This window comes from Cupressus sempervirens, chromosome 4 (genome assembly GCF_028749045.1).
Source record: "Cupressus sempervirens isolate cs-2001-9-10 chromosome 4, ASM2874904v1, whole genome shotgun sequence".
In the NCBI taxonomy this organism is placed as follows: Eukaryota; Viridiplantae; Streptophyta; class Pinopsida; order Cupressales; family Cupressaceae; genus Cupressus; species Cupressus sempervirens.
Genome location: NC_143121.1, coordinates 463,351,229 through 463,365,019, shown reverse-complemented (window position 1 = coordinate 463,365,019; position 13,791 = coordinate 463,351,229). Strand labels below are relative to the sequence as shown.

Below are 13,791 nucleotides of genomic sequence, written 5' to 3'. Positions count from 1 at the left end.
GCTATGTAAATTAGCTAGGCATTAAAGATGACATGAGATTATTTGGTAGGGTATAGGTTCTCCACACATGATAGCTGGTAAACTGTGGACGATCAACTCTGTTTGTTCGAGCTTGTTTTTGCTCCCAGTTACCATATTAACTGACCATGTTCAGCCCTATTCACCTATTTTGGTTTATCTACTCTAATTTCTTTTTAAAGTAAAATTTTAAAATTCAGTTGAGGAATTCTTATGTTTGCCCAAGATCTGGTTAAAATCTTGAACAAGAGGATTCTTACAAACCACACAAAACAAGAAACAGAGACTAGAAAACTAATATACTAATGCTAAATACAAGAAGTCAATACATACTGAGAGAGATTTTTTAGACTTGTGGATGTAGAATCTTATACTGGCTACAAAATCAGAGCTCCAAGACACTTGACAAATAGATACAAAGTTTCACTCTAATAGAAGATTTTCTCTTATTGTCAGTCTCTTTAGAGTGTGACTATGGATGCAATGGATGCGCAGATGGCAATGCAAAGAACTCTTGAGGAGGCCAGTACTTCTGTTTAGATTAGGACTATGTCCTCATATTTTGGTAGGAATGGATGGGCACGAACAATGCAATTGCAATTTTGACTATAGAGCTTTTAAGGAGGACAATTCTTAGTAGCTTCAGTAAAATTGCCGTTGGGCATTGTTAATCGCTTTGTAGCGGGCAGTCTTACAACTGTTGGTGCAGATGCTTAGCAAGAACCTAGTTCTCCTTGTCAATAGATATGAGGTGCTTGATAGCCTCCTCTTTCAGTGCTGGTTCGGTAACAAGTTTGGGGCTTGAATGAGATGGTTTGTTGTTATTTTTACCCTGTTTTGGTATGGCTTGGGTACATCCATACAAAATATATATTAATACAATTCTATGAAAGTAGCTATAATTTGCATGAAAATTTTAAAATTAAATATTGAACACAGCTGATAACCTCCTCTTATTGTTGCTGGTTCGGTTATAAGTAAGGGGCTTGAATGAGATGGTTTATTGTTGTTTTGCCCTGTTTTGGTATGACTTGAGCACATCCATAAAAAACATATATATTAATTACAATTCTACGGAAGTAGCCATAATTTACATGAAAGTTTTTAAAAATTAAATATGCAATACAGTTGATAATTGATGATTCAATGCTGAATGCCAAAGGTGAATCATAATGGTTAATGTTTGTTCACAACAATTTTTGGTAGTCAAATGTGTAATTGCACATGGCAACTCAATAAAAAGGGTCTTATTGCTCTTAATTGATAGCAATCAACATTATCAATTGGCTCATTAGAAGAACCACTAGGAGGACATTGTCACTCATCTTAGTGCATTATATTTGCCCTTCATAGAACTAAGAAGAGTCACATCTTCCTTTGTTAATCAAGACAAACGAAAGCTGTGCAGTAGAAGCATCCAAGTTGGGATGCTTTGGTACCAGATTTCAGTGCTTCATTATCCCCGTTTACATGATTTACTTGTTGGAGATGATGCACATGTTGGAATGCACATACACCAACTCCTTTTCCGTTTTGTCCAATAAGTAGTTAAGATGATTGAATGGATAAAGGATTCCCACAATTTAGTGTTGGCTTAGATAAGGACTCATTGCCTATTGAGTTTTGAGGCAACTTCACTAAGTTACCCGATTCCTCTAAATGGGCCGAAAATCTGAGTTGGGTGCTGCTCCGGTTTTGATTCTTCACGAATTTAGCCTAGATTTCTGACAGGGTCCCCCATGGCAGATGGATTCCTTGTGGAACCCTAGCAGAATCCAAGTGGAATGTGATGGAATCCACGGGCACCTAAGGCTATGGGCACTCAAAACAGACCCTGCATGCCATGTTGATTTATTCTTTTTAAATCTAAAAACCAGATCAAACCCAAATTTCAATTGTAAAAAACTCGTAATTTAAAAATTTCAATGTGTGATGACCTTTGAGACTTTTGCAAAGTATGAATATGATATATTTTGTATTTTATTTATAATTTTATTGGCAATTATGGTTTCTAACTTAATATTATAATATGTTTGAAGTTGTGAACCAGTGATGAATTAACATTGAGCACGTTACATGCATGAATCTATGATATATATATATATATATATATATGTAGAGTTTAAACTGACACAAAATAGTTCTTTTGAACTAAGAATACATTTTAAAACACTAGATTAATGGACACTCTGTAACAAAATTTTAAATGAAGTGCTTGGATTCAATTGCATAGGAATTGGGCCTCTAGATGGCCTTTGTGAGCCAATGCAAACAATTAAATGATATATGGCTGCCATCTGACTATCGTTTGCACTTGTGTCATTAAAAAAATAACACACATTGGCTCTGATATTTTGATACAACTGCTTAAACAAGGTTGAGAAAAGGTTGAATCTTAGACTTGAGTGTGGGTTTCTAGTGCAAAAGATTGAAAATGTTGTACATGCAAATAATACCATTTTCTTCATACAATCAATATCTTAGGATAGTTGGCCTATTAACATTATGTGCCTTCCCCAGGCATTATTCCTCTCCATGTTTTCTCAGGAGGAACAACACCACCTACCCAAAAGAGTTCGCCTCTCTCTTCGCTCTACATTTTCTTCATTGCTTCAAAGACCTATCTATATCTTATATTTAACCTGGAGGGTCTATTTTTTTCATTTGCTTGTTATAGAAACTCTGTACTTGCTTTAGAAGGATTGTTGCTAGAAGATGGATGATACTTTTTAAGGTAGTGGTCAAATCCTTTTAATCATAAAATTATTGGTAGCTAGATAGTTTGGCCATAAACTAGAGTTCCCTGACTTAGACTTAGCTCAGACTCGCTCAGACTCGGCAAATTGGACTTGACTTGTGATTCGGCTACAAGTCGATAGTGACGTTGTAATGAGTTGGCAAAATGAAAAAAAAAAAAAGGCTCAAAATCTCACACACGCACGCATGCGCGCACACACACACGGATGACCAATAGTTCTAGCAATGACAAGTTTTCCATAGTGTGAACAATAAAGCAAGGTTGTCTTAATAAAGACGTCTATAGATAGAACTGAAAGAACAAACTAAAGAGAAGGCCTAAATTACCATTAACTAGAACTGGCTAAAGGTAGTGAGATAATAAAAATATTAAAAATATTCCAATACCTTCTCTTAATGGTCATTCTATCAACTACCATGCAGAAGACAGTACATGCCTTGTAGTCACAAATACTTACGAACAATTTGCTGTCGCTGAGTCCCCTCCCTAGTTCCGCAGAATGTTTATGACTAAGTGCAGCCATAAAAAATGGAGAAGGTGGTCTCTTTCATCAGAATGATTTGCTGGTGAGAGAGTAGAGCTTGCCACATAGTCTTCCACCGACCCTCCCAGAATCAGCAAAACCACTGAGCAAAATCATCACAAAAACAACCAACCTGATGTTGCACCAAACCAACTAGAAGTGTCCTTAGAATAGTAGGGCTTGCAGGTGTCATTAATAAGTGGGGGTAGATAGCATGGTTCCACATCTGACAAAAAGAATAATGGGTAGGCAGGCAGCGCCTCCTTTTCACCCCTTACCCTGACCCCCCACCCTGCCAACTCAATAAGTTGTTGTTGGTCAGTTCGGTTGTAAAGGATAGACAGCCAACTAGAGACACTAATAGATGGATAAAACATCAAGAGCAGACGGGAAGTGTCAACTTAGCTGTCCTTTCCTGGGAACAAAGATACACATTGACAACAACTGTGGAACCTTCCAAACTTTTGCAGGTGAGCAGAATGCTCCAATATTGACTGCAAAGTACCATGATTTGAAGAGTACATAGCATCATTTTTTTGGAGAAAAACAGTAAAAGCCCTGAAATAGGATCCCATGCAAACTTCACAAATTATAGAAATCAGAATCAATTTTGAGGCGAAAAATCGATGATAATGCAACAAAAACACAGATACAAATTGAAGAAAATGGATCAGAGATTACAGAACTTGGCCAAACTCAACTGATTTGTTTTAAGGGAAAAATTAATAAACCCATCAGCTGTTTGTTTAAGGAATAAAAAATAACTTAAAAACCATTATCCAAAAAAAATAAAATAAAAATAAAAACCATAGTTAAAGTGGAAAACTCGGATTAGGGTTTCGTGCCTGACAGAACACAATCTGGAGGAAAAAATGTTTAATAAAAAAACTACTGGCTTGTCCACGATTACTTCAGCAGAAAGACTTACTTCGAATTTTGGAGAAAATAGAACTGCTATCACAAACTTCAAATTGTGGCTTCTGATAGCCCATGAAACCCTCAAATAACCTCCAAATATGATGCCCAGAACCAAAACAGCTGTTTAAAAAATACTTGAATTTTTTACTAACTATTTGAACAAAAAAAAAATCTTCAATGGTTTTTGACATTTTGTTCATAATCTTGGGTACTTCTGTCCGTGAGGGTATGATACCTAAACCAACACCCGCTCTGATACCTTGGACCTGGTGCTTAAAACAGAAGACTGTGCTCAGAAAATATAGGGCGTACTTAGAAAACGCTGCTGACTGCCAAAAAGAAAGTGCAGCTGGAGATGTGACTGCCAAAATTTTGTAATGGTGATGTGGTGGGCCCTAAAAGAAATAACTTTGCACTGTGCGCAACAAGCACACAGTTTCTAACCCACGATTTCTTTGAAAGATAGGACCTATGATTTTGACCCAAGTTTGTTCTGTGATTCAGACCCTTAGATTTGCAGAAAACCCTAGTGAGTGTCAGATAGACTACAAATTTTTGAAATATTATAAATTTCTCCAAAAAAAATAAAAAAATTGCCCCCAAAAATACCCTCAATGATTTTTTAATTTTCATAAAGAACTTGAGAAACTAATTTCTGGATAAAATTCGACATCAAAGAGTCTACAGTTTTTTGATAAAAAAATTTGCCTAATTTTTTGAAACCCCATTGACCATCTCTGATACTATGAAATTTCTGAAGACCAAATGAACAAAGAAAACAAAATGATTATTGCATTAACAATGAACTCTTAAATAGAGTTTACAGACGCTAATTATAGCATGAACAAAAAAGCAAAGTTGTCTTGATAAAGACAATGCTTATAAATAGAAAGAGCAAACTAAAAATAAACCCTAAATGACCATTAACTAGATCTGGCTAAATATAGCAAGATGCTAAAAATATTCTAAATGAAGGCCACTTGAAATTGTGTTGAATTGAGGAATAAACTTTACTCAGCATGTAATGCTTTGTCTTTGATAAGCTTTAGCACCAACGCTTAATAAACAAGAGCTACATTAGCTCAAACTAACCCTATTATACTGTTGACATGGCATATCAAGGATACACTAGAGCTGAGAATGCTCACCATTTCCCTGCTTTCACAAAATGCTAGTTTTTGTGCTCTTGATAAGAGTTGGTCCATAGTCAACATCATCCATTGTAACAACTGTATGATGGGATATTGGTCTCAAAGACATCACATAGATTAACAAGTTGGCATAGAAAGAATTGGTTTTGGTCCTACAAATTGAGGCAACTCCTTACGGTGGCAATGTCTCTTTTAATTTTTTCAGGGTATTAGCAGATGCTAAACAGGGGCAACAAATAGCCTCCCATAAAGTTTGTCCTATAAATTCATTCCCGTGTTACTTGCCATCCTTGTCCCAAACCTGAAAACTTGGTGTAACATAGGTAATGTTCCAAGTACTCTACCATATCTATGCTGCTAGTCTGTGTAATCAGGGGTATATTTTGGACCTGGACCTGCAATTGAACACAAATCTAACCACAAGAAGATCTATCAATGGCAGTTTGTAAAACCCTTAATATCAAAAGAGGAAGCAAAGATGAAATAGTGCATAAACAATGCTATATGAAATCAAATAATACAATGAATATGCAAACCAGTAAGAGTCTCCTTTGATTAGTCAAAAAAATTGATCAATCAGATGATTGATTAGATTCTCAGATACCAATTCTGTCCTAAAACATCTGGATGCTGATTTGAATGTGTTTCGATGTTCTGATGCATCTGGATGCTGCTCGGGTGCACCCAGTAAGTGCTGTCTGGGCCTGTGGATGCTTGTGGACGTGCTCACAGTGCCTCAACAAGCATACACAGACCAGGCGATGCTGATTGGGTGCATCCAGAAGCATCAGAGGGCATCCGCAGGCCCAGATTCCTTTCCAATGCCCAAAATGACTTAAAATCTGTTTTTTGGCTTGTGCTAAATTGCTTTATTTTATTCTTTTTTAGCCCCCCCTTTTTAAGCTGATCTGCTTGCTTGAAGTTTGAAGTTGAACTATCAATGCCAATGGTGAAGTATCATACTACGGAATGATTTATTTTTGTGTTTTTATTGCATTTCTATATATATATATATATATATATATGGATGAATCCAGACGCATCCAAAACCCAAAAAATAATATTTTGCACATCCGATTCTGGCATCCACATCAGTGTCAGGATGGGCATCAGCCACTTAGATTAGATGGACTAGAAGGCTGAATAGATTGAATTGATAAGTGAATAGATCAGTTAGTTAGAAAAAGGAGGTGATTGTGGATGTGGAAAATGTGATTGATTAGTACAGTAAAACTTAGAATTAGTCAGAAGCGGAAGAATTAATACAATTAAATAAATCAGGGAATTAATTTTATTGCACATGTGGATTATAGATAAACAAATAATATTTATTTATTTATGGAAGGTATAATCAGTAAATTAAATAAATGAACATTTATTATATCTGAGTGGGAAATTGATTAATTCATTGTAATTTAATTACATAAATGTAGTAAGTACTAAGAACAAAGTAGGAATATTAATACTGATTGGGAAAAAGTAGGAATATTAATTAAATAATACAACTATTTACTTAATTGTAAAGACAGAATAATTAAATAATAATACTTATTTAATTATTTTATAGAAGAATTAGCAATGAGATTAATTTAATTGATTGTAATTTCATTACATAAATGTAGTAAGAACAAAGTAGGAATATTAAAACCGATAAAAAAAGAAGGAATATTAATTTTATAACATAACTATTTAATTAATTGTAAAGATAGAATAATTAAATAATAATAATTAGTTAATTATTTTATAGAAGAATTACCAATGGAAATTGATTAGACACTTCATAGTTAAATAAATGATTAAAATTTCTTAATTATGGAATTAGAGAAAATATGAATTCAAATTTAGAATTAGTAATGAAAATTAATTAATTAATTGATTGTAATTTAATTACATAAATGTATTAAGAACAAATTAGGAATATTAAAACCGATTAAAAGAAAAGTAGGAAGATTAATTTTATAACGTAACTATTTAATTAATTGTAAAGACGGAATAATTAATAATAATTAATTAATTATTTTATAGAAGAAATAGCAATGAAAATTGATTAGACACTTCATAGTTATCAATATTCGAGATCAGATTGTATGTGTTAGAAAACAAGAGGCTATATCAATAATCCTATGATATAATACTTTGCAGAATACTTTGTATAACATTTGCATGTTTCTTGGAACTCGTAGGTTTTTGATTTTTGAGGTTGGCAGATTAAAGCAAATAAATCATGTTTTGTTGGTAAATAGATTTGTCACTGTGATAGTTACTTTTGAAACTAACTTTGTTTGCCTTGTGAATAGTGACAACTGTGCCAACAGTTGGAGAGATTGAAACTGATCATTAGTAGATTACAATCTTCCTTTGCGTTTGAGAGGGGCAGCTCTCTTGTAAGATAAATTTTTGATTTTTCAAATAAAGACAATTACAACTTAGAATATAGAAAGGAGACTATTGATGACGAATGCACCACATGACTTCGATGTTTCCATAAAATTGATGTAGGCTGCTAATGAAAACCAACAAGAACTACGCTTGAGAGCTATCATCAACACAATGTTGATTCAATGATTTATGAATATTTACACCATACCATGAAAATACTCATACTGATGAATCAATAGTTCAACAATTCAAATTCAGTAGAAAAGAGAACGCGAAATGTACTTTCTTTTATTTTTTTGCACCAAGAACATAAGAAATGATTGATTACAAGAACAACAATTGTACACACTTTTCAAAAATTGCCTTTTTATCAAAACATAAGTGTTCCCTGTCTCCAAGTTCAAAAAGTCCCTTATTACATTGAGGTTCATAAATTTATAGCTATTCTAGAATAACTAACCTTTCAGGTTTGTAACTACTCAAAAAGTTAGAGTTTGGACTACTCCGAAGACAATTCATAACCAACTCTAACTTTCAATGCTTAATTACAGTTAGAAAAAGTTAGGACATTGACCAAAACCAAAATTGATTCTAAAGTTGACCTCTTTACAGAATATATAAACAAAAACCTGAGACAACTTTAGACAGCCATTTCTAACTTTTAACTATGATCACTAATATTTCCTGAGTTTGCTCTTTGATTTGTAGGTGCTGTGAGTCGCTGAGTCAAGTTTGCTTTGTATGCTCTAAATGATTTGATGACCTGTGCCAAAGCCTTGCTTTTAATGATGATTAAATTCTGCATTTTCAGCTTGCATAGATCATGTTTCTTTCTAACTTTATCCGACTCTAGGACATAACCTGGTAAGTTTTGAATACAGGAGTCCAAAGCCACTGATAAACTGCTCAATCTTGTCATAATGTTAGCATCTGAACTTTGTTTACTGCCAAGTTCGGTGCTGATCTTTACCTCTATGAATTCCAAAATGGAAGATATGTTTGGATCTTGAGTGTGTTCGCTAATAGGGATACCTTCTACAATCATCGGTATATTCCCCTCAATGCTGAAACAAAAAGATGAAGTTGCACTTAAAATCATCGAGTTCTTCTGCTCAAAACTGAGACAGAAACAATCAGAATCCCCTTTTTAACAGAACATGATGCCATGGATCTTCAATGGAAGCCATTAAATATCATGTCATTAACTTCAATGGAAGAAAAGATCCTAGGTGTTAGCTAAATTGTCTTTTTATACTCTCTGCTTCATCATCAGATCACTGCGAACGGGCTCTGCAGCTTTGTCACTCTGCTCTGGTTCGTACTGACCATCATGACAAAGAGTGGGCAGGTTGAGATCGATCAGCTGACCTCCATTATGAGGTCACAAATATTTCTTCTCCTGTTCAACCCTTTCCTGCATTTGAGAGCCATGAATCATAGCGGTACTGGTGGTCCTGTGGCACCTCTTGTGACCACCCAGATGAGAACTTCCTCTCACAAATTGAGCATTCATGAAGCCTTCCTTTTACGGAAGATCCATTGTATGTTACTACTCGGTCCCATTTTTTTTTCGGGGAGAAGATCAGGGTAGGGCTCTTCTTTAATGGGCCTTATTTCCCCATGATCATCCCCAGTCCTGATTTCCTCTTCTGAGTAGCTGCTTTCGATTACAATTCTAGGAGGGGCAGAGCAGTTGTGGTGGTTGCTTGCTTGGTGCCCTCCCAAAGCTTGAAATGAAGAAAATACTCTCAGACAAGTCCTACATTTGTACTGCTTACCATTTCCATTGATCTTATCACTGCATTTGGTTTTCCCTTGAATTTCACCAATCCCATCAATCTTATCAATGAATTCGGTTTTGGCTTGAATTACCTCAGTGGATTTCTTCCACGTGCTGCTTTTGCTCACCATGGCAAGCATTACCAGGCAATTAGACATGTCTTCCTCTTTGTTGTACTGGGAATGACATTCATCTGGACATTTCACTCGCTTTGAACGCTTGCCCTTTGCCGCTGGTCGCAGTTGGATCTGTGAAACAGGGCCCTGCTTCTTCTCCTGCTTCAAGATTTGTTCTGGATTGCATCCTGAATGGCTACACTTCATGTGGGCGAGCAGAGCCTTCCATGAAGAGAATTCCTCTCCACATTCATCACAGGCCTGTGAACTGGTAACCATTAATGCCGGCCGACCATCCTCAAACATTCCGGTGAGCAGAGCCCCACTCTGCTCCGCCAACACCCAACCCCGCTTACGATTCGTATGCAGAGCATACACCAGGTGATTTGTACTCTTTTTCAAATCTGCCCCCTTTTGCTCTGGACCTTCAGAGCACCATTAATGGCCGCCTCTGTACTAATTTCCCTCGAATTCAATTTCTTAAGGTCGCCGTGAATTCTCATATGCCCGTTTGGATTTGATTTCTCACTGTCACCATGAATTCTCATATGCCCATTTGGATTTGATTTCTCACTCTCCATGAATTCTCATATGCCCAACAAGAGCCCTTCCGCTTGTGAACCACTGCTCGCAAATCATGCAGAAATGCTTCAAATTTTCCGCTGCTTCAATCTGTTCTCTTCCGGTGAATTTCCCATTTTGCTTTTCCACAGACATTTCGGTGGTCTTGGCATTCTGTGAATCCATGAATTGGCATAGAGCAAACATGGCATCTGAATCTGCTGAGATCTGCAGTGCATTAAAATGGCACTGCAGAAATTTCATTTCTGCAAACTCTGCCACCATTGTGTTCTGTGATCATCAACTACCTTCGTTTATACAAAGACGCTCTCATGTTTGCCTGAATGTACACATTTTGGTTCTTGTTTATATTTTGGTACAGGTTAAGATTAGGGCAAAAAGTTAGAGTATGTAGTGAGAGAGTATATTGAGTATGTGGAGAGAGAAAGTTTGTGTGAGAGAAAGTAATCCAAACTCAAACCTCTTTCAAGAAGTTTTAGTACGGGGAGAGGATATGTTTTGAATAGTGGAAAATAATTTCTCCCTCTCTTCGTCTTTCCAAAATTAATTTAATTAACTCTCTCATAAAAATATCCGAGTAACATGTTTATATGTCAATATTGTATGCATGCTTGAATCAGTGACATTGGGACAAAATTCATAGGTTAACATTTAGGATCAGATTGGAGGTTTCAGAAAACAAGAAGCCATATTAATACCTTAGAGTGGTCGAATAAGGATTAATGGAATTTTTTTTTTTGTATTAATCATGTGCTCCAGTTAAATATTTCAGTTAGCTTTAAGCATGCACTCATGACATTTTTGTTCTTTCCTAAAGCTCTCATAGAATGCAGATTCAAGATAGCTCATTATTTTGTGTGTCTATACAACCTTAATAAATTATCAGGAATCTTGAACCACAGCAGGAATAGATATATAATTTTTAGTTATGCACATCTAGTCTTACAATAATATCTCTGTCAAACTAATGCAAAGGTTACTGGTATCAACCATCCAACAGTGTCAACCATAGTTCTGAGACTCTCCAAGGCTCTCCGAGTCCTGGTGAGTTCTGAGTTGAGACACCCTGGCTGAGTCCCAGTGACCCGTGACTCCAGAATCTTGGCCTAGGAAAATCTCCCCAGAAACCTAGCTTTTACCAAGTCTTGCCCAGTTTTTGCGGAGTCCCGACTCGAGTCAGCCTTGCCAAGTCCGAGTTTGGGAACCAATTAGTGAAAGCTTTCAACAAAATTTTTGTTGTTTGATAAGAATTTCTGCAAGTACTTATAAGCTATAGCTGTAAACCTCACGCAGGTTACATGGGAACTGGATAGACTCTTTGGGCACTATTGTGTCACACCATCGTAAGTGGTGAAATAAAACAATAGTAGCAAAAAGCCTCCAAATTAGAGAAAAATATTGTAGCACTCCAATTCTTGTTTTTTTAAGCCTCAGGAATAAGATATCTGTTTTTGGAGTGTGTTGTAATATGTTTGTTCTCTATCTTATTTGACTTAAATCTCCAAGTTGTAGCCGTTTATTGCCATAAATTGAAAATGCTTTGAATTCATGGATTGCTCTCCACTCGCCCAGACTGTTTGTGCAGATGTGCATAAGCTAGATTCAATTTTTGAGTTATTTTACAAACTAGAATCTACTTTACTCTCATACACAACTCTGTTTTGTCAGATGTTATGGCATTGTCACATTTTATGTGATGAATGCTTTTTGTATACTTACATTTTGGTATATTTATTATTTTCATTCCCATAATCAAGTGAACACCATTTAATGGTTTTTAAATGTTTGGATACACAAATGAACATCAATGTGGCTACTACAATAACTTTCTGATTTTTTTCTTTGGCAATCTTGTCTTTACAATCAATTGTTCATTTTAGAAGAAATCATGTAGGATGCATTCTGAAGTGGAGAAAAATCAAAATGTGATTTGAAGATTGAAAAAGTTAGAATGTTGGTTGGGATCATTAGTGATCACCCTCAGTCATCTTCTTGAGTGAAAGTAAAATTATGCAACATTCACAATCACTATAAAGTATTTAGACATTTGTTTTACAGACATCTGATTTGATTTCTCAGCTGAACTTTTTTCAAAGTTAACCATATTTCATTGTTGTTACAGGTTGATGAATGGTGGGAACAACCAGCAGCAACAGCAGTTGATTGGGTTACTGTTGATGGTCAAAACGTTGCTGCTTGGATTTCGCATGTGAAGCAGCTTCAGATGGCATTTTATTGATAAGCAGATCCTGGACTTTTTTAGATGAAGTGCTCAAATTTGGCTATATGCTGCACTGGGAAAAATGGTGAACAGTTGCCATGCAAAACCTGGCCCAATGAAGTCGCCTCCTGATAAGTACTGGAAACTGCCCGTGACATACAGTCATGGTACATTCTTGAGGTTGGTTTCCACGCAGCTTCTGTAGAGAACAATAAAAAATAGTAACTCGGCCTCACAATCATTCATGCAAGATTTTCTGTCAGCAGAACACTGGCATTTTAGTGGTTGCTTCTTCTGAGGTTCACTGTATAATACAAGAGCCAGGCCAAGGTCAACTGCCACCTTTATTGATATTTCACTTCACAGATATGTCATGCATTCTTCAAGGAATGCTGTTTCCTGTGTGCAATGTATTTTTAATGTTAATTTTAGGGCAAGTGCCACTCACCGTTATTTTGGAACCTTGCCCAGGACTCCGCTCAAATTGGACATATGTGAGATGCCACCTAAAATATCAGTTCATTGCAAGGCTACAACCCGGGACATTGCTCTATAAGAAGTGGCTTCACCGAAGGTTTTATTGTTGTAATATGTTTTACATCATTCAATGTGATCAGACTTTCACGTATAACTCTGGTGAGGCATAATGCCCGGGAGTGATTTTTCCCTAGTCTGTCACTAAAAGCAAGGTTTATGAACCAAAAGTTGAGCCTAAACCCATTGGTGGAGGTATTGGAATGTTAAAAAGGAAACACAGACTACAGAAGCAATTGATCTGATATTCGTGCATGGAGGAATATTCATGACAACCTCATTGACTGTTACAATTTGTAATAGAAATATTCCCATTAGGGAAGAGTGTAAATTGGTTCTCACAGCATTTTGTTCATTTTGAATCTCCTGGCATGTCATATGTAATGCAATGGATATTCAATCTTATATTCGAAGGTCAAGGTGTATTGCTATAAATAGTAAAAATTATTCAATCGAATTCAAAGGTGGCTTTTTTTCTTGTATGACGAAATAGTCTTACGTTATTTTTAGTGAAATAGTTGATGGCATTTTCAAATAGTGAAATTGTTAATGACACGTCGCCTCATATTTTTTACGTTGGTGGAGTTGGGAGTGCGTAACAACTTAACAGGCATTGGCTGAGATGACTGAGATGTAAAGCAGGAGGTTGTGTTGATCAGTTAGTACTCACCACCTATATAACTGGGCTCATCCATGGTGGGGGAGCAAAGGTAAGGGGCTTACCTCCTCTGGTGGGGGCGGGTTATACATACCTTCCGTTTCTGTAACAATATGAGTTCACCAAAAGAAAATCAACCATTGACATTTTGAG

At 36.1% G+C, this 13,791-nt stretch overlaps 1 protein-coding gene across 3 annotated transcripts in view; it reads left to right on the top strand.

The window, feature by feature from the left end:
• AUG5 (HAUS augmin-like complex subunit) overlaps positions 1 to 13,462 on the top strand; it is a 64,977-nt gene extending 51,515 nt beyond the window's left edge. For 2 of the 3 annotated variants that reach the window (XM_089825522.1, XM_089825521.1), the window contains exon 10: positions 12,348 to 13,462. In XM_089825522.1, the coding sequence (XP_089681648.1) occupies positions 12,348 to 12,464 (117 nt within the window). In that variant the 3' untranslated portion in view covers positions 12,465 to 13,462. The remainder of the gene's footprint in view (positions 1 to 12,347) is intronic. The other variant, XR_016363883.1, reaches the window with a different exon arrangement.
• Positions 13,463 to 13,791: the final 329 nt, after the last annotated feature.